The 25,233-nt window shown below is 51.4% G+C and overlaps 1 protein-coding gene across 1 annotated transcript in view; it reads right to left on the reverse strand.

The window, feature by feature from the left end:
- Nucleotides 1–4,847: 4,847 nt before the first annotated feature.
- Nucleotides 4,848–25,233, reverse strand: part of GALNT10 (polypeptide N-acetylgalactosaminyltransferase 10) — a 187,468-nt gene continuing 167,082 nt past the window's right edge. Inside the window, exons 8-12 of the mRNA XM_080676626.1 lie at nt 17,432–17,539; nt 12,193–12,414; nt 10,646–10,762; nt 9,381–9,530; nt 4,848–8,882 (exon numbers count right to left, since the gene is read on the reverse strand). Of these exons, the coding sequence (XP_080532752.1) occupies nt 8,724–8,882; nt 9,381–9,530; nt 10,646–10,762; nt 12,193–12,414; nt 17,432–17,539 (756 nt within the window). The 3' untranslated portion in view covers nt 4,848–8,723. The remainder of the gene's footprint in view (nt 8,883–9,380; nt 9,531–10,645; nt 10,763–12,192; nt 12,415–17,431; nt 17,540–25,233) is intronic.

A 25,233-nucleotide genomic window follows, 5' to 3' on the forward strand; every position in this document is an offset into this window, starting at 1 on the left:
CTTAGCACAGTGTCTTGCACATAGTGGATGTTTAATAAATAGTAGTTATTTCATCCATTTCATGCTGACGCCCAACACTTGCCATTGTACCCAAGTTCGGGTTTCTGCATGTTAGGGAAGAAGACATCATATTGCAAGATGGTAGGGTAGTACTGCCAATTGTCCAGTTTCCACATAGGAATTCTCCATATCCATCTGCACAGCAAAGGTCAGGAATGGTAATTGATTGTTTTATTGCATCGTATAAAGTTGTATGAATGAAAAAAATGAAAGTACCAATAGTAGTGATCAGAAGTATGTGAATATCAAGAAGGTGAAACCACAGAATGGAAGAAAATGTTTGCAAATCATATCTGATGAAGGACTTGTATTCAGAATACATAATAAACCCTTATAATTCAATAATAAAAAAATTAGCCTATTAAAAAGTGGGCAAAGGGTATGATGGACACTTCTCCACAGAAGATATACAAATGGCTAATATGCACATGAAAAGATACTCAACATCACTAGTCATTAGGGAAATATAAATTAAAACCACAATGAGAAATTACATCATACCTACTAGGCTAGCTATAATCAATAAGATAGAGAATAGCAAGTATTGGTGAGGATATGTAGGGAAAAAAAAAATGAAACCCGCATTGCGCTGGTAGGAATGCAAAAATGGCGTAGCCGCTTTGGAAAAAGCAGTTTAGCAGTTCCTCAAAATGTGAAGCCTAGAGTTGTCATATAAACCTAGCAATTCCACTCTTAGGTATCTATCCAAGATAAATGAAGACATACATCCACACAAAAACTTGTACATGAATGTTCATAGTAGTAGCATTATGCATAATAGCCAAAAGGTGGAAATAACCCAAATATCCATCAAATGCTAACTGGATAAACAAAATGTGGTCTATTTAGACAATGGAATAGTGTTCTTCAATAGAAAGGAACGAAGTACTGATATATGCAACAATATGGATGAATCTTGAAAATATGCTAAGTGAAAACCAGACACAAAGACCACACGTTGTGATTCTATTTATGTGAAATGTCCAGAAAAGGCAAATCCATAGAGAACAGATTAGCAATTACCAGTGGCTGAGGGATTGGGGGCGGGGTGGTGGTAGTGTGTAGTTTGGGGTAGGGAGTGACTGCTAATGGCTAGGGTTTCTTTTTGGGGGCAACTAAAATGTTCTTGAATTAGGAAGTGGTGATGGTTGTACAACCTTGTGAACATACTAAGAACACTATACACTTTAAATGCGTGAATTATATCTCAACAAAGGGAGTATGTGTATCATTAACTATAATTGACATAAAAAGAAATCATTAGATTTGTTGAAAGGGATGCATCTTTAGCCTCCACTTGATGTTAAGCCTGTTTTTTTTTTTTTTTTTTTTTGATTAGTGAAGGGAAATAATCAAATTGGAGATATAGTAGGAAAAGCAGGAAATATATCATCAAAGATTATGTCCACAAATGAAGTTGTAATTGGAAATGTTATACCATTTCTTATTCCCTAGGAAGAATGTGCCCTGCTGACAGAATCAATTTGTTGTTTGACTTTTGTACTTTTGGCATTAGTCACATTTTCAAGAAAACAATTATGTATGCAAGTAGGGGCGTCACAGGAATGCAAAAAATAGCCCTTAGCCCTCTCCACTTCTTTAATGGCAGAGCACCAAGCAAACTTCTAAATTATAATTCAACTGATAGTAAGTAGGAGACTGTACATAATTACTTGGGTCCCTAGACAATTCGAATGCCCATGAAAAAATGAACTTCTCATTTCTCTATCAGTCTTTTGCGAGTTGCCAAGCCCAGGCCTTGCGAGTTAGGAAAAGTCAGTCCTGAAAAGATGTTTTCTTTTGGCCTTAATTAAATATGTAGCTAATGATAACATAAATAAGGATTGCTAATAAATTTTGCAAAACTAAAATTCCAGAGGTAGGTGGTTGGTTCATCAGAAGCCCCACAATGTCTGAGGTCCAAGCCAGTTCTGTTAAGAACCGGGGGTGAGACGGTGGACGTAGGTACAGAAAGAGCCCTGCCCTCGGAAATTAAGTGGAGGAGAAAGACACTGAATGAATGAATAAAAGAAAAGGTTATCCTTTTTCACCGATTTTGTATTTGTGACTGTGCCTACTCACTAAAATGTATTTGCAACCTCAAAATGAATACTGGTGGCACCTTCGAGGTCACTTACAGACATGTGCACGGGCAGAGTGGCCGAATACTTCAGTCTTCGAACACGCATGTTCCCAGCTGAGGTCGATTCAGCTCATGCTGTAAACAAGTGTCCTCGTTGTGGTCTGTTTAGTGGCACATTTTTCATATTTTTGTACAACCTTTCTGTTGGTGATTGTGGTTTAAAATGCCCCTCAAGCGCAGCGCTGAGGCGCTGTCTAGTGTTCATAGGCACGGAGATGTGTTAGTAAGTTTCACTGAGTCATTAGTTACAGTGCTGTTGGCCCTGAGTTCAATGTTAACGAATTAATGATCTATAGTAAATAGAGAGTAATGTTGGGGCACTCAGCTCTCAGCTCCAGCAAAGGCAGATCCGCCACCCCTTCCCCCCAATCCCCAGCCAGGAGCTGGCAGGAGATCAGACGCTACTTCAAGTCAAAGTAGCTCATGAACAAAAGCTGTAAAGTTACTAAGAAACCTGCTTTCTAAGGGTTCACGGACTGGTCCTTTGTTTCGCTGGCATTGTGTGTGTTAGTGTGTGAGTGCACCACAGGCCATCGCCCGGCCAGCCCTGAATCCAGCCAGACCTGAGGGCAAGAACCGCAGGTCGTGGCGCCCAGGTATGGCCAAGCCAAGCGGCCCAGGCCTTGAGGGTGAACAAGAGGAGGCAGCTGCCTGAGGCCAGAGGCTGGCAGAGCTGTGAGCAGCTGCAGAAAGGACGCTTTGGATACTGAACCCTGGACCCACTTCAGCAAAAGCCCAGGAGCCCTGGGATGGGAGACACCGGCAGAACCGAAAGGGGGTCCCACTCCCATCCCCTCGCTGAGCTTGGAAAATGAATCCTTATGACCAGGGCCATCCCAAAATCCAAAATGCAAGATTAAGAACTATGAGTCCAGGCTGCCCATGATCTAATTTGCTCCCCTTCCCCCAGTGTCGTAGGAAGAACTGGAGACCCAGGGAGAGGAAGGGTGCAATGCATGTAACAAATGTGGGAGCACTCCGTCAGGTCTGTGGGCTGGGAGGGGATGGAGGAGAGGTCTAAAGTGGAATCTGAAACTACGTTACTCAAACTGTATTTGTCCATCCAATACTTATTGGGCTCTTACTAGGGACCCTCAAAGCCCCCATCTCAACGAAATACAGAGAAAAAGAAGATTAAAAGCTTTGAGGGAACTGCCAAGTTCTCTAAAGCTGTTTCTGAACGGGTATCCAGAGCTCCCACCCTGTGCAGCCAGGCCCCTTGGATACCTGGCTTCTCCTCACTGAGGGCTCGGGAGGATGAGAAATGCCCTCTTTCTGTCCTCTCACCTGCCCCAGCGGCTGGAGACTTTGAGAAGGCACCCAGGGCCAGCTGCTTGGATGTTTCTCACCCTCAGGACTACTGTGTGCCCAGCTCCTTGAGCAAGTCCCTCCTGGCTCCAGCCAAGGGCACATCTGATGCCCTCACTCTGCCCAGTTTAAAACCCTCTCATGGTTCCTCTGCTTTTAAAATAAAGACCAGACTCCTTCACATGGCTCCTCCTGCCTCTTGTCTCCGCTTTCTCTCCCACTCAGCTCCAGCCCCACTGACCTGCATTTCTGTCATCTCCCTCCACAGCATTTTCGCATCTGCTGCCCCCCAACACCTGGAATGCCTTCCCTCTCCGCCTTTTTATTCCTAGGAAGCGTTTAAGCTTTTTAAAGAAACCCATTACAATTTTTAGAAGAAAATTATCATGATCATGGGTGGTAAAAGACTTTTCAAAAAACAATGGAAGCTACAAAAGGAAATATCCACCCTCTCAGGGCTTAAACCCGCCAGTGGCCAGTGAACACGCCCCCTTTTCTGTTGTCAGTCTTCTCCAAGCTGTGGTCCACAGCGCCCTCTGGTGGGCCCTGCGTGACAGCACCGCGGGCAGCACTGCTCATGGTCCCCTGCAGCTCCACGTCAAGACTCAACCACAGGAACATCCTGTGGAGCTGGATCCCAAAATGTCTAATTTTTACTGAGGAAAACTGAGGCCAGAAAGTGGGCAGGACTCACACCAGATCTCAGCGAGCCTGCTGCAGAGCCGGGCCAGCCAGGGCTCTTCCCACCACAGGGTATCACACAAATCTCATACTCCCAAAGTAACGAAATGTTTTGGTAGAGGCTTTTGGCTGATGGGTGAACATCAGAAACGAGCTAAGCTTACGTCATGTTGCCGCTGTCCTCCTGAAATCCTCCACTCCTGGGTGCAGTCTGTCGTGGGCCACCCTGCTTACCTCTGTGAGCTCCCCTCCTCTGTGCCTCCAACATGGGAACGCCTTCCTGCCTCAGGGCCGTTGCACTTCTTCACTTTGCCTAGAACTCTCCCCGCATTGCCTCGTGGCTCACACTCCCTCATGTTCTCCAGCTCTTGCGGACAGGCATTCCCTGACCATCCTTCCCAGTGTTGAGCAAATTGCCAAGTTCTCTAAATCTGTTTCTGAATAAGTATGGCACTCCAGCCTCTAAAATATCTGGTTTTATGTCCTTCCTCGCCCTATTCACATGTGAAATCATCTTGGTCAGTTGCTTTAGGTCTGCCTTCCTCCTTGGGAGTTTGCTCAGTGCCCAGCAGAGGGCCCAGGTACTGAGCAGGTGGGGAAAGATGGAATGGGGAATGGCGCATGACCAGGAATGAACTAGAGACCACGTTAGAGAAAGTCTGGAGTTTTACTCAGTCACAATCACAACTGTACATGAAATCAGTTCTTCACAAGGTGCACTTTTCCAGGCAGGAGAAGAGAGGCTGGTTGGTGGTCTCGAGCTTCCTCTAGGGAATCCCAGTCTGACTTTGCTCAGATCGTCCCTAAGCCCCTTGCGACCCCAGTTTTCCAGCCCAAACAGAACAGGAGCGTGACCCTATTGTCGGGCACGGGGCCATGTCACTTGGAATGTAGGCCCAAGACCCACCCCAGAGGTGGCAGTGGGCCTCGGCTCAAGATCAAGTTGAACTAAAATATTACTTGGATTTTTCACAAAGAGCATCAGCTGAAAGCGAGTCCCAGAACAGAACCACACTCCTTGCCCCTCTCCCACACTTAGAAATCTCTCGAAAACTCTGAAAATGCATTGTCTACCAGGAATTATACAAAATCACCAATCAGTACAAACCAGGGGTCGTTAAAGCAAGGGTTCCAGATTTCCCACTTACAGCTGTAAAGTGCTTTGCAGCTCGTTTGATGCTCCAGAGACTAGAGAAATGGAGATGCACAAAAAGAAATTCAACTGCCCTGGCCGGCTTGGCTCAGTGGATAGAGCTTCAGCCTGCGGACTGAAGGGTCCCAGGTTCGATTCTGGCCAAGGGCACATGCCTGGGTTGCAGCTTGATCCCCAGTGGGGGGTGTGCAGGAGGCAGCAGATCAATGGCTCTCTTTCATCGATGTTTCTATCTCTCTCTCTCTCCTTCTCTCTTCCTCTCTGAAACCAATAAAGAAATACATATTTAAAAAAAAAAAAAGAAATTCAACAGGTAGGAGGTTTGAAAAGCGACTCTAATGTGGGCTTTGGGAATCCATAGGCTCCATCTGAAGCAACTGCTTTCTCCCCTGGACCTAATGTTACTCCCCCCTCCCCCCCCCATATGCACCCCTTCTGCCTCTGAGCTATTTCTCCCTAAAGGGGAGAATCAACAGTTTCTGGACTGTTTTTTAAAGCTGAAACAAGCTCCAATTGGAGGCAATGGCTTTTCACACATGTGCTGGCACACTTGGCCACCTCCAAAGGCCTGTCCTTACAGCGAGATGCGCTTGTATTTTGAAATGTTTCTGGAGTCCCCTTCGGAAAGGCTGCTGGTGGGCCACATGGTCATGATACTTTTTAGCCACTCATTTGTTTTGTGATCTCGTGCTCAAAATAAAGCCTTTAGAAAAAAAGGGGCCCACTTTCTCACCCCTTACCTGGCTGACAGCCTCTCCACAGGCTCCTGGCTGTTTTATTTGGGCATCAGCTGGGGGTGTGAGCAGGCATCTGAAATCCTTAAGACAGCCAGTCTAAAAAAATGAGGCCAAAACAACGAGTGGCCAGTATTTGCAATCAGCCAGCTGGTCAGCCAGGCAATGAACTTGTCTCCTGCCATCCCTGTTACACACACTGTCAACCATCAGCGCCTACAGATGTGGGCTCAGCAATGACAGAGGCCAGAGTGCTCAGAGGACCTGCCCATCCCTTGTTGAGGGAGTGAAACCAGACTCAAAAGGAGACCCAAAGGATGGGAGAGAGGAAGGCTGAGGACTGCTTGGGGCTGCTCCTGCTTTCCACATGAGTGCTGGTCGTGCCGAGAACACTCATCCACTTGGAGAGGGACCATTTGGAAATCCAGCCAGTGCTCTGCACTCTGGGGGCTTCGAGGGGGGGCTGCAGACACGGCCTCCAAACAGGGCCTCTCCCAGGGGCTGCAGAGGCCCCTCTAGGCCACAGGCTACACAAGCTGTCCAGCTGCTCTTTTAATCTGGAGTGTTACACTAACTGGAGCAACTTCTGGCCTCTGCCCTCGGGGGGCATCTCCATCTCAGATCCTGCTCTAGGCCTAACGTCTCCTGCTTGAAATTCAACATTACAGAACACACACTCATCCGATAGGAACTGCACATACCACCAAAAACACCCCTCCCCCCAAATCCCTACCCCTTTATGTTTGTCTAGCAAAGGCACTAGGAAATGGTTCAAGTTTAGGGATTTGCTGTACATTTGCATTTTTTAAAAGGCACAGTTTTTATTTTAATGCTGCTGCATTGCTCTCTGATGAGGAATCCTAAATCGACTCTCCAAATTGCAACACCCTTGTTATCCTAGATTCTGGAAGGGGCCTCATCTTTGACTCCTTCCCACTGAGGGCCACTTCCAAAGTCAATGCTCATTTGGAGAGGACACCAGGGCTCAACAAGCAAGCTTTGCCAGCACAGGGCGGCCTCTCCGGCGGAGAGGTGGCCAGAGCGGGGCTTGTGCGGGGCAGACAGAAGTGACGCTTTGCCAGCTGCACGCTTAATTGGAGTGGTCGTGACCGGGAATGTTTCCCCCCCCTGCCCCCCTAGATCACTGATGGCCTTGAGATCAACCGGCATCTCAAAGGCAGATTTGTGGCTCTGTTCCCAGATTTACGTCTCAGTTATTTAATTGGCAAACGATACAATTGAGAGACCCGACTCTAATTGGAATACCGATTTCAAGTACTTCCTGGGCTAGCTGATGGAAGCCATAGGTTGCAGAATGCCATTTCCATTTCTGAATCAGTGTGTGGCAGGCTGGTTACAGAAATGCTTCCTATTAGTCGGGAGCCCTCTGGGAGTGTGACATGTAATTAATGAAGCTAAAGGTAAACAGAAGGGACTGCATGGAGCTGGGGTGCGTCTGTTCCCGGGACACAGTGGTGGGAGGCTGCAGGGCTTCGGGTCTGGCTGAGGACCATGTCACAACAAGGCCTCTGGCAGGAGCTGATGGACACAGCCCCCCACCTGCCCCAGGAGTGGGACTTCACAGATTGTCTCTAGGCTGAGGGCTGCCATGACTATATTACACCTGGCTGCCTCCTTTAATCACAACATTCTAGAAAGTCATATTGGACGCCAGAATCCCAGAATCCTGTGTAGCATTCTAGCCTGTGATCAAATTAGAGTTCTTTAAAAATTCTAGAGTTCGGCGTGAGAACTAGAACCATAATGAGGTCAGAGACCAGGCATCCTCTGTGGTCTACCCTGGAGGCCTCAGAGAGAGAGAAAGGGGTGGGGGTGGAAAGAAGAAGTGGAAGTACTGACCAGGGAAATTCAGCCAGAATTTCTGGTTTGGAGATCTTACTAGGCCTCTTCCATGGGCCCAAGGCGATCGGAAACAGCCTAAAAAAGCTGATGGCTGGGCTGTCCTTGTGCCTGGAAGGTGCTAAATGGGCATTTCCAGCACCCAGAGAGCAAGGAGAGGCACCCCGTATGTCCACGCTGCAAAGGAATGTCTGAGGGTCCAGCATCTGACCCCAGTCCTGGCAGCTGCCGGTGTTCAGGACGGAACACTCTGAGGGCCTGGCTGCGTTACCTGGGGCTGTAACAGAGAACGAAGCGAACTGCACTTACCCCCACGACCGGCAAACACTACAAGGCTGACACCAGCAGCCCCTTCTCTCCTGCTGCAAATGGGTGGTCATGTGCTAACAGCTGCCTTGAACAGGCAAAATTGCCTCTTTCTAAAGGACTGTCATATGCGAGCCTCATTGTTGAGTGGCCTAGGGCTGCCCTGGCATTTCTCCCGCATAATGCTCAAGGGAACATGGTGACCAAGTTGCGGAGGCCTGCCTGGACTTCACGGTGCCATCAGGGGTTAAAGCAGGCTCTGCGTCTCGTGGGGCCGCTTGTGAGCTCAGCTCTCCACACCCGCTCCACAGCGCAGGGCCTCAGGACCAGGCAGCGCCTGGCTCCAGCTCCGCCCGAGCCCGGGGGGCCAGCACCTTTGCATCACGGTGCCCACGGAAGCCCCGCCTCTCCGGAAAGAGGAAGGCGGCAGTGAGCAGCAGGGAGGACCCCGCCAGGCCTGCGGCGGAGACATGTGGGCTCAGTTGCTATTGAATTTCTCCAGGACTGTTGAGTTGGTGTGTTCGAACAGCCACTGCTGGGTGGGAGAGGAGGGGTTGCAGATGTTCATGAAGATCCTGTGGTCGCTTTCGCTGCAATCCATGCAACTGCCGCTGACGGGGTGGTACAGGCTCTTGTCCTGCAAAACACGGAGGTTATCAGTGAGGCAGCGCTGGGGATACGTGCCAACAGCAGCGGCAGGAACAATGGGCAGTGAGGCGGTGACCGGCCAGTCACTGGGACCTGTGTGGCTTTCCTGCTGAGCGCACAGCGAGATACTGTCTGCCTCCCTCGCGTGCGCCTGAGTTGTGCCCACTGGGATGTGGGCATAAGTGAAGCATGCCACGTCTGGGCCGGGGCCCTCACCACTGACCTTCTCTAGACAATTTTCATTGATCCCCACTGTGTGCGTGTTTAATGGACACAGTTACCAACAGTTCAGATTCTAGAGATTCCACGTAAAACTCTGGATTTCGGGCTTCTCTCGAATGTCTGAAAACTGGGCATGTAGGCCTGTGGCGCACGTGCGTGAGTGAGCGAGCTCTGCTGGCAGGAGTGAGGCACTACGCTGCTTCCTTTCTAAAGCAGGTCGCCCTGTCTCCCTCCTCCTCCCGCCCCCACCCGCAGCCTGCCTTACTTTTCGGTATCTCCACAGCTGGTTGCCCTTCATGCTGTGGCAGTCGTAGAGGGTGACTGGGCTGGTGTGGGAGACGGCGTCGAAGCAGAACTTCTTGGTGTGCTGGGGGTCTCCAGGCCGGATGTCCTCCCGCCAGGTGAAGGTGAACACCTGTGCACACGGACATCATGACAACATGGCAGAGCGAGGGCACTTTATTTTTTTTAAATTATGGAAAATTTAAATACAGAGGTCCAGAAAAAGGGAATATTGACCACAGCTGTTCCCTCCACCTTGTGGTGAATCTTGTTACGACTTTACCCCCTCCCCCACCTTATTTTGGAGCAAATCCAACATCATGGCCTTGCAGAATTCAAAAGAATTCGTCAAGGAGAACCACTACCTAATGAGAATGGTTATCGAGAAAGGACACGGGGGAGCGGCAAGCAGCTCAGAGGGAGGGCAGAGACGGGCAGGCTGGGCGCGTGCGGTGTGAGAGGTGGCGCTGTCCTTTCTCGTGAGCACGCAGCGCACCTGCTGACGTCCCTGTTTGCACAGGACCCGCCTTATAGGCTTCATCAGTGTAGCTTCCAAAGTCCAAGCAAACCCACAGTAAGGAGCCTGGAGCCCAGGTTAGGAGGCTGCCGTGTGAGTCAGCCCCGGGGCTAACTGCCTGGAGGACAGGATCGCGGAAAGCTGAATGCAGCCTCCCGAGGGGGGCAGCTCTCCGGCAAGTCGCATCTCGTTCTCCTGAGCACACCTCCTGGGAATGACCCTGGGGGAACCAGTCCTACCTCTCCTCCTCGTCGGTGAGCCTGACCACACCCCAGGCTGCAGGTGTGACCTGGGCCTGATCACTATGAGGACCGGTCACGTTCCCACCGTGACGGGCTCAGGAGAGCCAGCACGTGAGAATTCCCGGAAGGGACGTGCCTCCCCCCTGGAGGGCTGGGCCTCTGCTGCCCCATGGGGAGGGGCAGGTTCTGAAGGAAGCCAACAGAGAGAGAAGCAGCGGTGAGACCTGGAGAGACCGCAATGATATCATCCAGCCTTTTCAGTGACATGAGCCAATGACTTCCTTTTTGGGAAGGCCACCCGCGCTGTTGCAAACTGGTGACCAGCAGTGCACATGGGTGGTTTGACTGCAGGGTGAAGGATTCCTCTTTCCAAGGTGTTCAGGGAGCCTTTCTAACTCGCTCCCTGGGCCGACCCTGTCACCCGGCATTGACCATGGCCGGTCCCTCCCAGTCCCCACCCCTGGGCACAGTGCCCGGGAGAGGACTTACCTGCATGTTGTTCCAGGCGGCCTCTCCGCGGCCCCGGACGCAGCTCTCCAGCCTCAGCGGGGAGCCCACAGCCCCATGCTTCGTGTCCGCACACAGCCCTGTGCCCACGCTGCGAATCTGGGCAAGGAAGAGGGAAAGAGTAGACCAGTGAGGCACTGCACGATTCCCTCCGGGGCTCCTGCGGGGTGGAGGAAGGGACCGAAGCAGAGACTCCGATGGGCTAGGCTCCGAGCTGTCCTACCGGAGCCCAGGCTGTGGCAGTGCCTGCAGCCCCTCAGGAAAGGATGCTCAGCCCACAGAGAGGGGCTCCTCTAAACCCTGCTGTCTTAGAGCACACAGTCCCAGGGTGGGGGGGCTGGAGGGGAAGGGAGGTAAAGGAGGGCCCCCTGGCCCACTCTCAGAGAATTCGATCCCTCTCCCCAAGCTCCACCATATCCATGTACAAGTGAGAGGGTCCTCTGAGCTCGTAGACCCAGGAGCTAGGAGCCAGGAGCCGGCGACGGAGCGCTGCCCCTGGGAAGACTGCCCGCCCCCCCAGCACGACGGGCTTCATGGTGTGTGACAGGAGTCGTGGCCCAGAGCCCCTCACTCAGGAGGGCCTGTGCTGGATCACAGCTCTGCTGTCGCCGTCTTACAATTTGTAATAATTTATCTTTGAACTTGTGAGTGAAATCTGATGGGACAACGGAGCTGGACTGTGAGCAGAGGTGACACATGGTACAGGAGCATCCCTGTTCTTTTCTCCACACCTGTCTACGGCGTCTGCGGTGCCCAGAATTTTGGGGTCCCACATGCCGGGGGGGTGGGTGTGTTTCAGCAAGGCTCAAGGGGAGCGTGTGCTGTCATCCAAGGCTAAGTGGGGTGCTAGCAGGCCCTGAGGGCAGCTTTCCTTTTTAGCCTGAACTTGCTCCGCTGACTGGCATCACCAGACACGGGAAGGAGCAGGCGCTCTGCCTGATAACACAGTCTGTTTACACCACGTTACTTCCCGGGATCAGCCAGGCACTTAGGCAGTGGGTAACAACTCGGAGGAAAGGGAAGTCGGGTCACCCAGAGTTCCTTTTCCTGCAGCTCTTCCGCACCCATCAGTAAGCCCAAGGGACACAGTGTTTATCTATCCACTTAGTCCATTTTGAGCAGTGTTTCCACTGTTTTGGTAAGAAATACACATGCGTGTACAAGGTTTGAAATTTCACCGGTCCTACCATGCGTTCAATGCCTTACTATGTGCATTTAAAACTGGCAGTGCACAATACAACGGTAAATGGTAACATTCATGCTAATCACTGAAAGTTTTAATTTTCCTCTACTTGGATCATTAAACAGAAAAATACACACACCGAAAAAACAAACAAACAAAAAACAACAAAACAAACCCCAAACCAAAAACAACAAGAAACAAAACAAAGCTAGGGAAAGACCGGGAAAGATGAGACAGTTTCACAACTGATACCTTTATGGCACGTGTCCCTGCCCTGTGAACAGGGGTCCACGGGTGCACTTTGCAATGGCCGCAATACTGGGGCTGGCCCTGCCCTCCGACTTACCTCGCCCCATGCTGCGGCCGGGGGCTCCACGGGCGGGTAGAATTTGGGCAGGTCCCAGGCGATCTGGGTCATAAACCACTTGAAACTCTTGCAGTTAAGGGAGCTGCGGAGCTTCTTCTGGGCAGCGACATCCCCGGCGGAGAGGTGGCGGTACTCGGGCCGGCGCTGGTAGATGTGCTCGGCGTACTCGTCCATCCACACTTCCGCCACGCGCTTCAGGTTCTGGAGGGGCGGCAGGCAGATGCAAAGGTCAGGCACTCCGAAAGGCTGAGGCCTAGGCGTGGGGTGCAAAGGTTCTGGAGGTTGAGGCCACTCTTTTTTTTTTTTCTTTTTTTCTTAAAAAATATTTTTCATTGATTTCAAAGAGGAAGGGAGAGGCTGAGAGATAGAAACATCAATGATGAGAGAGAATCATTGATTAGCTGCCTCCTGCACGCCCACACTGGGGATCCAGCCAGCAACCTGGGCATGTGCCCCGACTGGGACTCAAACCCTGACCTCCTGGTTCATAGGTCGACACTCAACCATTGAGCCATGCCAGTTGGGCCAGTCTTTCTTATTTTACATTGTTGCGTCCATGACCTCAGCCCCACTATGTCTGTAAACCTTCTATGTCTATTATCTATGTGTGCTTTAAGGACTCTACAACTTATGGTTGAGTAACAGGCTGCTGTTGTTTTGCTGGCCCATTTCCATCCCCTCTTTTTCTAGGGATGGCCTCCCCCTGGTTTTCCTTTGGGGACCCACCTCTGCTTCACTGTTATCTCACGTGGCACAGGACTCAGCCAGGCTAACGGGAATACAGACAGCCTTGGACACAGGGATTGGTCAGCAGGGAACCCGTGATTTGAGCCAAGCCAATCAGAATCAACAGGCATCTACGAGCCCTGGAATTTCTGCTGGAACTATGGCGAGGAATCACTGTGTTTCTGCTTGGATTGCTCTTATGGGTAAGATGCCAGCCAGAGCAGCTGGGCTACACGGAAAGCCCGTGCAAGGCTGAAGCCAGCCCAGGATGGAGCGGAGCTGAGGGCTGGAGGGAGGACCGTATTCCTCCCTTTAGGACTTGGATGCGGCCATGCCCGAAGCCACAACCACCGTAGGACTCTCCGTTTACACCAGCCAGTCAATTCCCTTTCTGCTTAAGCCAGTGTGAGTTGGGTTTCTGTCATTTTCAACTAAAAGTGCTGACCGAGTTGCACGGTAAAAACAAATTATAATTTGCAACCAAAAGGTAGAATCCCTTCAGCAGCTGGGATTTTAAACAGTTTTTTTGAGGTGGGACAGTTCTGCTATTTTGATTATGAAGCACAAGGATTATCCATAAAAAAAAAAAAGACAACCACATTACTGGCAGGTAGAGGCAGCAGGTGAGGAGGCACGCTGTTTGCGAGCAGACCTGGAGACAGAGCAGTGACAAACGTTCCTGTCCCATCTGCAGGGCAGACTCCACCTGCTGAGCATCTGACAGCTGCTCTGGAAGAGCACAACTCCAGGGTTGGGGGAAGTTCCTGCTCCAACATCGCCTGCCCTCGGACCCCTGGCTGTTGCCAGAAATCTCCTCTCTCCTTCAACACACACATTTAAGTCTCCAGGCATTATCTCCATCATAAAAACATTTTTTCCGACTGCGATCCAAATGTTCTTCTGAAGGGTGCAAGCGAGTCAGCACCCAGGCTGTTATCAGTCTTTCACACCTCAGGGTAAATGACGGCTCTAGAAGCAGATGTTTTCTGTACAGAGCCAGATAATAAATACTTTAGGCTTTGCAAGCCATATGACCTCAACTCTGATGATGTAGCTATAAAGCAGCCCTAGACACTGTGTTAACGAATGCGTGTGGCTGTGTGCCAATAAAACTTTATGGACACTGAAATTTCATTTTCATGTATCACAAAATAATCTTTTGACCCCCTGTCCCCCCCTGCCCCCCAACTATTTAAAAATGTAAAAACCATTCTTAGCTCACGGGCCACACGAAAACAGTTTGGTGACTCCCGAGTGAGGAGGAAGGAAGCCAGTAGGAGGAGGCCCTGGTACCAAAGACAAGATTCACCAACTCCTCAACTGTGCTGCCTCTGAGTGTGGGACTAGGAAGCTAAGGAACTTCCTTGCCACCGCCTCCTTGAGTGCTGAAGAGGTCAACCATGGGTTAGAAAAGAAGTCAGGGACAGCGCTATCCCCAGCAGGCACCTGCATGGCAAAGGCTGGGTGTAATTTAAAACTGTGCTCAGAGGAAGCTGAAGGCCTGACGGGCCTGACCTCTCCCTTCCCCAGGCTGCCCACGCCCCAGGTCCTTTGGCTCACGATCTAATTTGCTCAAGCCGCAGGCAAGGGTGGCCCTTCTGACCAAGGCAAGGTGCTGACATTCACCAGCGTTATTCTTACATGGTCAAATCACATATATTTTAATTTTAGTTGATATTTAAATTACCTTTTTTTTTTTTTTTTTTTTGCTAGAGGGAAAGGGGGGTGGAGGTGGGCACAGGGCGGGGGAAGGGGGGCCAGAAGGAGATTGTGCTTTGGGTGGTGGGCACACGATGCAGTGTGCAGATGACGTTTTGTTGAGTTGTATACCTGAAACTTGTATGGTTTTGTGAACCAATGTCACCCCCAATAAATTCAATAAAAAAAGGGAAAAAAAGAAAAAAAATCACTATTTTAATGAATATTGCATTTTCCAGACACAACTTAATAAGCCTTTTCTCCCAGATCTTGAACTTTCGTGCAGTTGAGTGTCTGGACCGAAGTAAAGGACTTCACATTTATTCCCTTATCTCCACTTGCGAGAATCCTGGAAAGGACCCAGGGGTTTTAGTGGGCTGAGCGGCGCTCTTATCCCTCCTCCTAACACCTTCCTAGTTCTGGGTCCCAGTCCTGCTCTTCTTGTGCTGGGATCACAGAGATTTGCTCAACCCTTGGAGTAAGTCCCCAGTTTTGTTTTGCCAAGTTTGAGGGGGTTCCTGTTACTGCCTTCCCTAAGACCCCTTTTGCAGAGGCAGAGAGAAGGCTTTTAGCAAATTTAGTGAACCAAGTGGCTGCTTGTTCTGGAGGCAGGCGAGCTGGAGGTGAGCCCCTCCTCCCTGCTCCGCTTCTTCTCTGCTGTCTGGCTGCTTGTGCTGGAGTCGGCACAACTTCAGCAAGACCTCGGCTGCCCTCTTTATCGGTCCCTCCCAGGGCTTTGGGAATATCTCTCCTCAAATCCATCAAAATGATGTTCCCAGAGATAATGCTCTAGGAGGAACTGGTTGTTAAAACACGGAGCAAACATTTAATATCTGATCTGCAACTAAATGAGGGTATCAGACACTAGATCGGACGTCGGGGGAGCTTACACAGGCAGCTCTGCGGTCCCGCAAACTTACATGGGGCGCCACTCAGACTGTTAACTGGTTGAAAGGCACAGGAAACTGATTCAGTACAGACAAAAATAAATGAAAATATATAAACACAGAATTCAGATAACATTGAAATAAACTTCCCGTCTTGCTAATGTTGATGCTGACATAAAAACTGGTACTAACATTAGCAGTCACTATTTAAGGGACAAATGCTGTCTCAGGCCTGGTCAGACCTACGGTGGGATTGAATTCTGGCTCTTGGAACTTAATGTCTCTATGTTTCATTTCCTCATGTCTAAAATGGGGGTTAAAAACAAATGAGAATTAAGCTGGATAAATACGTAGGATGCTCTGCGAGCTGCCTAGCTCACGGAAGGTTTTGTTACTACGGTTAGCGGTTACCACTGAATCCACCCATAGTTCCATAAACAGGAGGCGGTAGTGCCTCCCTACCCCGTGGATTGCATAGACGATAGCTCTGCAGAGGGGAGAGGATGCTTTGGGAACAGCTCTGTTCAGGGGTCAGAGGGGTCCATGGTCCCGCCGTCCCTAAGAGCTGGAAGTGTTGGTCTTGGCTTGCTGAGCGACTGCGCTGCTTTCGTGCCTGACACCTGCTCTGAGATTGCAAATGGTATTTCAGATGACTTGTGATTCCTGCCTCTTCTGCTGAATCTAGAACCCATCCCTGCGTCACCTGGAGCCGCCCAAAGCGCGGATGGCTGGTGCGGCTGCTGTTGCAGACTTCGACCACTAGAGAGCACTGCCGGCTCTCTTTTCCCTCAATGCTGGCCCACAGGCCCCAGCCAGCCGCCTCGGAGAGAGCCACCAGGCTCTCCCCGGACCCAGGGGCTACAATCCTGCACATCCTCAACTGTCTGGTGATAAGGAAGGGGGAGGCAGAGGCCTGGGCAGAGGAGGCTGATGCCAAACAGGCTTACAAGGGGGCGCTGTCTGGTGGAGGAGTGGGGTGGCTGTCCGAGGGCAAAGCTGTGCTGGTGACCTTTCAAGCTTCCCCAAATCTCCCTGTGACCCTTTTTACCTCTGGGGACACCCCATTCTCTTCGGTTTTCTCTTGTGGTCACCTTGATTCTTTTTCTCAAGACACTTAATATTTTAAAATGCATTATTAAAGTTTAGTGAACTATCTATCACTCATATCCCTTCCCCCGAAAAACCCCAAACCTCTGGCCAACAGATTTACATTGGTAGCCAGTGGCCAATGAAGTTCAAGCAAAGATTAATACAACCCATTTGAAGGTGTGAAATAGTTTGACAGAATTTCTGGCAATAAAAGTGGGGAGGGGTGGGGAGAAGAGGAAGACATTGACATTTATTAATGGACCCCTATGCCAGGAAGTTTTAAGTACCGTGTCTCCAGCTTTCCCAAACACACCACTCAGCCTGCAGTAATATTTACCTAACATGTTTCTTTAACTTTGCACCCGCTTTAGCTTTACCCTAAGTCATGATGTCTGTGAAATCACACGTTTGCTACACGAATACATGTTAATTTCTCATCCACATTAATTTAAACACATGTAAATAAAATTTTCCTGTATCTACCACCTCAAATCATCTTGTCCGTCACACTTGGAGAAATGGTGCCATCGCCTTAATTCTCCTGGCAATGCTAAGAGTTGGGAAAAATTAGCTTCCTTTACACAAAAGCAGAAACAGGCTTAGAGGAGTCAGGTAACCCTCCCCAAGTCACACAGGTAGGTAATAAGTGGGTAAACAGGGCCTGAAGTTCTTTTACACTGGATTTCTCTTAAAGAGTGGTGGGGGGCACACCTAGGGATTATGGTGGCCTAGGGCCCCCGGTGCCTTAGAGGGTCTCTGCTCTGCTAATGGGCCTAGGCGACCCCCTCCCACCCCCTCCAGCGAAGCCGCCAGCTTACCCGGGCCAGGCTGACACCGGCGGGGACTTTGTAGGGCACATACTTCCTGTAGATGTGGCCTACCCTGGAGCAGGGAATGTCCTCCATGCGGCCCCCACACATCCACACCTGCAGGGTGAAAGGGAGAAGATGATACTCCTGCCTCCAATTCATCGTCCCCTCCCTCGTGCATTCATTGAAAGCATCAGCTTGGATTGTCCACGAAAGGCCTGTTTATAGAACCAGGGACGGAGGAAAACAGCATGATAACGGCAGCACACATCGCTGACAGCACCGAGTGCTTCCTCATGGCCGGACACTGCCACGAGCTTCATGTGCACAGCTGCACTGCAGCCTCACCAGGACACCTGGAACACAGCGGGGACAGAGCCCATTGTACAGATGTGGACACCGAGGCTCAGAGAAGCTAGAGGCGTGTCTAAGGTCACAGGGCGAGCAAGAGGTGGCGCCAGAATTCACACGCGGCTTTCGTCACGCACGCTATAATCTGAGCTCTAAACGTGGATGCAGTATGCAATTCCAAGGCCTGGCATGGGGGCTCAGTGGGAAGGACAAGGTGACTGCTTAGTGAGGCCTGGGGCAGGAACGCAAGGGGACAGGGTGGCCACGGGCTGTGGCTTTCGATTCCGGAGGCTCCTCCTGGATGGCTGCCTCTTTGCTGGGTCACCCTGAGCTGTGGCCGCAGGAGCCTGCCCTCACCGCTCTGCACTCTGGCCGGCTAAGCCATGCCGCTGGGACTGCTGCAGCGAGGGACCGGATGTTGCTCCCTCCATACTTGGCATCACAAAGAGCTCCTGGATTGGGCTGCAACCTGAGAATGTTTAAGTACAATCAATGCTGACTCACACCCACTGAGGGGCCCAGACTAACCAGACCCTCCTCAGCAGTCCTGGGTTCAAATCCTGCCTCAGCCACTTATCAGCTTTGCGACTTAGATCGAGGTACTAACTCCTCTGAGGCTCAGTTTCCTCATCTGCAAAGGATGAAGTGGGGTGGGCCTGGGGGATGAGACAGTGCATGGAAAGTGCTTAGCACAGACTTGCACACAGACACAGCAGTGTTACATGATTCATTCATACGTTTGACTAATATTTATGGAGTATCTGCTATGTGCCAAGTACTGTGCCGGGCACATACAGTGGTGAATAAGTCAGCCAGGGCTCCTGCTCGGGGCGGGGGTGGGGGAGATGGAGGGAGTGTGGTGCAGTCTATAAGATGGCCCTCCCAATGACCCCCTCACCTCCTGGTATTTATACCCCATGTTAGTTCTCTCCCAGAATGGTCACATGAGGACTGAGCTGTGTAACCAACAGGGCCCTACAGAAATGATAAGGATGCCACCTTACTCCCTGGGATCACTTGCTTTGGGGCACTCAAGCAGCACTATGGTGAGGTCCAGGGCTGAGGAGTTGAGGCCTTCTGCTAATAGTGCTAACTTGCCAGTCAGTGAATGAGTGGTCTTAGAAGCTGATCCTCCAGCCCCAGTCAAGCCTTCAGATGACGGCAGCCCTGGCTGACACTCTGACTCCAACTTCAAGACAGCCCCAGGCACAACTGTCCTGCTAAGCCACTCCCAAGTCCCTGACCCACAGAAACTTTCAGTAATAACTATTGTAAGATGCTATGTTTTGGGGGTACTTTTCTCCCTGGGGCAGTAGGTAACTAACACAGGGAGACTGTTTCAGGTGGTGATATGTGCTATAAGGAAGCCAAAATGAGGTCACCGGATAGACTCACTGAATGGATGTGTGGGCTGCTATGTCACCTCCACCTGTCAGGGAAAGCCTCATCTAGCAGGGGATATTTGAGGCAAGACTTAAATGATGAGAAGGTAAAGTAACATAAAGATCTGAGGGGGTGAGTGAACAGGTGGCGGGAAGAGCAAGTGCAAAGGCCGTGGGGTAGGGCCAAGTTTGGCATTATCACCGAACAAAGCAAGCCAGAGGCCTGGAGCAGAGGGAGGAGTGATGGGAGGGGAGGTCAAAGACATGTGTGGGGACAAGCATAAGGGTCTTAAAGGGAGAATAGGGGGTCTGCACCGAAAGTTGTCAGTGAGGGAGACAACACAATCCAATTTCTATTTCACAAACAGAACGGCCGGGAGGGTGCAGGCTTGGGGAGGGAAGGCCTGGGAGGCTCTTGCAGGTATGAGGCCGTCAAGGCTTTGGTTTGTGGTTCTCAGTTTCGGTCATGGTTTGGAGGCTGTGGCAATGGTGGGACACAGCTGGATTTGGGACATTATTACTAATCTTGTCACTATATGTCTTCACTTGTGGAATGAGGAGTAGAAGTGGGTACACCTACACCATCAATTCTGCCCAAGAGCCATTTTCAGCTTGAACTGCTCAATGGGATACTGGGGGTTTGTTTAATGTCTTAATTCTAGAAGGGCCATTCATTCTTCCTTCTACCTCGTGCACCTGAAGGTTCTCAGTCCCCTTAGACCCCCCGCCAGCCACTCTCTCTATCCACTCCTGTCCTGGGCTTTCCACAAGGGGATATGTGTGTATGGGGCTACAATTAGTGGACGTGCTGCCTGGAGAAATGCAATTATATTCTGATCTCGGGGGAGGAAAAAAAATCGAGCAAGTCAATAGAACAGAACATTGGTCTTGAGATAATGGGCTCCTGATGGTAGATTAATGTCAAGGCCAAGCCAAGAAGTTTATTTTCTAAGCAGGAGATATTGATCAGGCGCCAGGATCCCGTAACAATAACTCTTCCTTTTACACGAAGTGATTGATGTCCAAGTGAAGCTTTTGTCCGGAGGATACTGCCCAGGACGCTGCCCGGCGGCCCCTGCCTTTTGGGAGGCGGAGTGCGCCGAGCAGGTGGGGGACACCTTCCTTCGTTCTATTTATGAACGTCTCCTGGGCAGTTGGCTAGGCTGGCGTCCAGCTCTCTCAACTCCATATTAAACTCGCATTAGCTAACGAGGCTGTGTCTCTGCTCTGCCTGGCAAGGAATCTTCCCTAATGCAGAGATGATCAATTTCCAAATCCTGTCCTTTGCTGCAACCTCGGGTTTCTTTGGCCCTGACCACGCTGGCCACCAGCCTGAAGGTTCCTGAGGGACTGGGGTGACCTTGATCTGCTGAGAGGAATGTCCGGAGCCCAGAGGAGTCCTGGCTTTAGATGATGGGTTTACTTCATGGCTTCCCTGCCCTGGACACGAGCCACTGAGGCTGCTCAGGGTGGGAACTGCCTTTGGAGAGACAGACACACCTGTTCAGGAAAGATGCTGCCACTCCTGTGAGTCCTGTGAGCACCTGAGCAGCCTGAGAAGGGCCGTGCGAGGCACACCCAACCCTTCAGACCCCGCTCTGCCACCCAGAACGCACCTTACAGAGCATCAGTACCGTGGTGTTCTCTGGTTATAAGGCAGGACTCCAAGACTGGAGGGGGCTCTCCTTCTAAGGACATGATAAAAGCCGAAGGCAAAGAACAGTGTCCTGACTCGCCCTGGGCTGGGGAGCTGGTCAGGGCTGGCCACCTACCTGTGTACCTTTAGGGCTCTCCCCCACTTCCTTCACAGCTGGGGCAGCAGCCACTCAAGACGCACAGACACCACAGCACGGGGGTGAGGAGCACACGCCACTCTGCGGTCCCAATGCCAGCTCGTGACCTCACGCCAGGCACTCACCTGGGAGCCGCCCTCTCCTCAGCTGGAGTTTGCCCTTTGGCCCAACGCCATCATATCTTCTGTCCTATGGTCCAATTTCTAAATGGGGAAACTGAGGCTCAGATAGAATAAGTAGTTTTTCTAACCGAGTTGGGGGCAGAACCTGCAACTGACCAGGAGAATGATGGGGTGGGGGTGGGGGCACAGTCACGGGGCACCATTGGGGGCCCGGCACACCAGTGTGTTCTCCCCTGCCCCCGGTAACACGGGCACAAGAGTCCAGCTGGTGGCAGAGACGGGGGAGTCGCAGTGCCGGCCACAGCCAGAATGTTTGACTGGACCCCATCATATTTGTATTTACAGGCCACTGAGATGACATTTGTACAGTCCCTCTTCGCTGTCAGCTTTCTTGCCTCCCTCCCTGCCCAGCCCTGTCCCAGCCCCCACCCTGTCCCTGCCTGCTCTGGGAGCCTTGCTTCAGCAGAAGGGGTTTCCACGTAGCCCGTCAGCTCAGTGCCCGGGGAACAGTCTTCGCACTGGAAGCACCATGCCACAGATGAGTATGAATCTCATTGTAAAAGCTTGCTCCCCATTCATTCCCATCGCTGCTTTGATTTATTTTATTAGCAAACTTCTTTTGTGTGATGACAGGCTTCATTACAGTGTCTATAAAAGACAATTGCTTGCTCTTATCTCCTAAACGGAGGAGGAAAGAGACGTGTGGCGATGCGCATCAGGAAGACACAGCGGGACCCGGAGAGAGGGCGGTGGGAGGAAGGGCTGGTCGGGCTGGTCAGAGAGGAAAACATGAGCGGGCAGGGGCTGGGGAGAAACCTCTCTCTGTCAAGGGAACGGCTGCCTGGAAGCCAACCAGGGACGGGGCTGGGGAGAAGATGGCAGCCAGCCCCATCTTCTGCTGTTGGCATCTTGGCTGAGGACCCCTATATGGAGTTCAAATCCTATCCAGCTGCCCTTTGGGGAAATAAGAAGATAATAATCGCCACCGATTATTCTGCATGATCTGTGTGCTTAGGAGGAACAGAGGGTAGCGTTATGAGCTTGGGTTCCAGAGTTAGACAGAACTGAGTGAGGTCGAATCCAAGCTCCTCGCCAGACTGACAGTCCAGACAAGTTCTGTGAGTCTGAAAGCCTTGGTTTCCTCATCTCCAAAACAGGATGAATGACTGTGCCCACCTCCCAGGTTGCGATGAGGCTGAAAGGAGGTAATTCTGAAGCACCGAGAACTGGGAGCCACCCTGTGGTGCTACCTGGACACGTGGCACTGCCCCGGTGGCTGGCACTGCACGTATGCCCGCAGGTCCCCTCAGAAAAGGAGGGCGTTAGACCCGGGTCCTCCAGAGTTCCTATTATTGTGAACATATTAGTTTGTCTTGAACATCAAGACACTGTTTTGGGACCTCACTCATGCTAGTTTGGGCTGTTTATAATGGTTACTGGATACTGTTGGTAAAAAGAGTAGGGAAGGACAATTTTACTATATTTACTAGTAAAAATAATTTGAATTTACTTCTAAATTAATGTATTATTTTATACAATATGGCTTTAAGCATATGTATATGTAAATTAATAAATAAAATATTTAATAAACGAATTCAGTAAAGCTCCAGGATCCTTCAGGTTTTGACTTGTATTTGGAAAAAGAGCACACGTATAACCACCCAGGGAGGGAGTGACCATCACACCGTGACATGCGAGGGAACCGAGGCCCAGCCAGGGGCAGTGCCTTCCCCACGGTTCCTGAGCTCATGTATGGCAGAGCCCAGGGTGGAATCGGGGTTGGGTCCTCAGAATCAGGCAGATCTGAGGCCTCCAGGGAGAGGTTTAATCTTTCTAAAGCTGGCTCCTGACCCTCCTGGTCTTCCACAGAGACCCCTATCAGCACTCGCAGTGCCTGCGGAACAAAGGGGTCACCACTGGCTGGCAATCAAGGTCCTCTGTCACTCACTCAGGCACATGGGCTTTTCTCTTCAGGAACAATGTCATTCATTCATTCACTCACTCCCTCACTCCCTCACACACTCACACACAGCCTAGTCATTGGTCCTCCTTGCTCTGAAACCCTGCTGGGAGAAATGGAATAGAGACTTCTGGCAAGTATGGACCCAATGCCCCATGATACGGAGCCTTGAAAACTGAGTGAAGGTGTTGGCACCTGCTGGCCAGCCTGCGGACCAACCTCCCCATTTTCTCTGTCCTTCCACACCCAAACCTGAGCATCCTCTCTGTAGAGGACCCAGTCTGTGCAGTACAGCCACGAGCTTCAACCTTGGGTCAGCATCAGAATCACCTGGAGAGCTGGTTAAACCAAGGACCTCTGGGCCCCACCGGTGTGTCTGACCCAGCAGGGCTGGGGTCGGGCCTGAGAATCTGCCTTTCTAACAGGTTCCCAGGTGCTACTCATACTGCTGATCTGGGGCCACGCTGGGACAACCGTGCACACGCCGCTCGACAGAATGGTGCTGGCCCGTCGCACAGCCTCTCCAGACATCCCTGTGCGTTGGGGCTGTTAGTGCCCTTGTAGATGAGGAGATGAAGATCAGCAGAAAGGGCAGGGGAGCTGCCCAAGGTCTCACTGAGACTTCGTGCCAGAGCTGGGCCCGGTGCCAAGGTCTTTGGCCTCTGCCTTGCCAGCTTCAAAGCTCTTTCCACTCCCACCTTCCCACAACCACAGCCCGATCACATCAACCATCAACATCAACAGCAACCACCCAGGGACCACCCATGTGCCAAGCACTGAGCTGAGGTTTTAACACAGTTTGGCTAATATGCTCACTCCCACACCGTGAAGTAAGGGCTATTCCATGCCCTATTTGCGGGTGAAGTTAAGTCCAGAGAGTTAGGTCACTCTCCCAAGGCCACACAGTGACTAGCTGATGAAGCCTTCACCAAAACCCAGGCAACTGGATTATGATGCCCCTGTACCCCATACTGTGCTGCTCTATCTAACCCCAGGGGCTCTGATCAGAACAGCCACCACTCTCTACGCGCCTCCTCTGCCTGACTCCAGGCCAAACACCTGTTTTGCCCTATTTAGTTCTTACAACAGCCCCCTGAAGAAGTTACTCTTGTCATTTTTAGGGATGAAAGACTGAGGCCCAAAAGAGACAGGTGTGTGTTAGTCAGGGGTGACGTAACCCGGGCACCCCTTGGGGCTCTGAGCCACCTTGCTGGAGGAATGGCAGGAAGGCAGGCTCCCACAGAGAACGCATGGAATTGCAAATGGCTTGTTGAGAGTCCTGAGCAGAATGCCTCCCCTGTTCCCGGCAGATGGCTCTTGGGAAGCCTGGGCACACGTGGCCGGGAAGAACATGCTGCACGCAGCAGAGGTGCTCCCAGCATCCTCGGATAACCCAGCGAAGGAGGGCACACCGGTCCCCGGCAGGGACACTGCAGCTGGTCCGAGCCCGGAGGGCTAACAGACGTAATGGAAGGGGAAGGCTCGCCATACAGGTGCTTGAATGGTGGCCCTATCACCCTCTGCCCCCAGGCTGGCCTTTGGAAATCATTTCTTCCTCCCATGTGGCAACTCAGCCCCCCTGGGGGCTGGTCCTGACTTCTGGGCTCTACCTGTAACAATGTCTTCTCTCTGCTGGGCCCGCCTGTTCTCTGCCCCTCCCACAGGTGAGCACTGGACTTAGAGTCAGGACATCGGGGATTCAGCTCTGGCTCTGCCCCCATCTAGCTAAGGGACCCTGGCCTCGTCCCCTAACCCCTCAGGGTGCCAGGTCTCAACGCCACCCTTGACCAGATTCTGGGTGCATCTACCTTCTTTCACACACCCGATTTTCACTTCATCCTCTTGAGGACGCTGTGAGTTTTATGGAAAAGACACCTGAGTGTTTCTGTTGTTTAAATCTGCCTAGTCTGGGACCGGTTTGGCTTTTGGTTAAAGATATTGGTGTCAAACAATGCAAACGGCACTCACCCGAGGCCTCTAAGCTACTCAGATGTGATGGGTTGCCCTCTCAGGTGGAACATGGCTCTCCCGTGCCCCTCCTGTGGCTTTCCACCACCACTTGGCTCTCACAAGTCTTCCCACGGCACCCTCAGACCACCTCCACCCCCCGTCTCTCCCAGGGCACTGGTGCACATCTCTGCCCCCCCAGCTGCCCTGCGGAGACGCACTCAGGGCTCTGCTCCCCTTGGATGCCCTCCTCGTG

This window comes from Plecotus auritus (assembly GCF_963455305.1).
Source record: "Plecotus auritus genome assembly, chromosome: 6".
NCBI lineage: Eukaryota > Metazoa > Chordata > Mammalia > Chiroptera > Vespertilionidae > Plecotus > Plecotus auritus.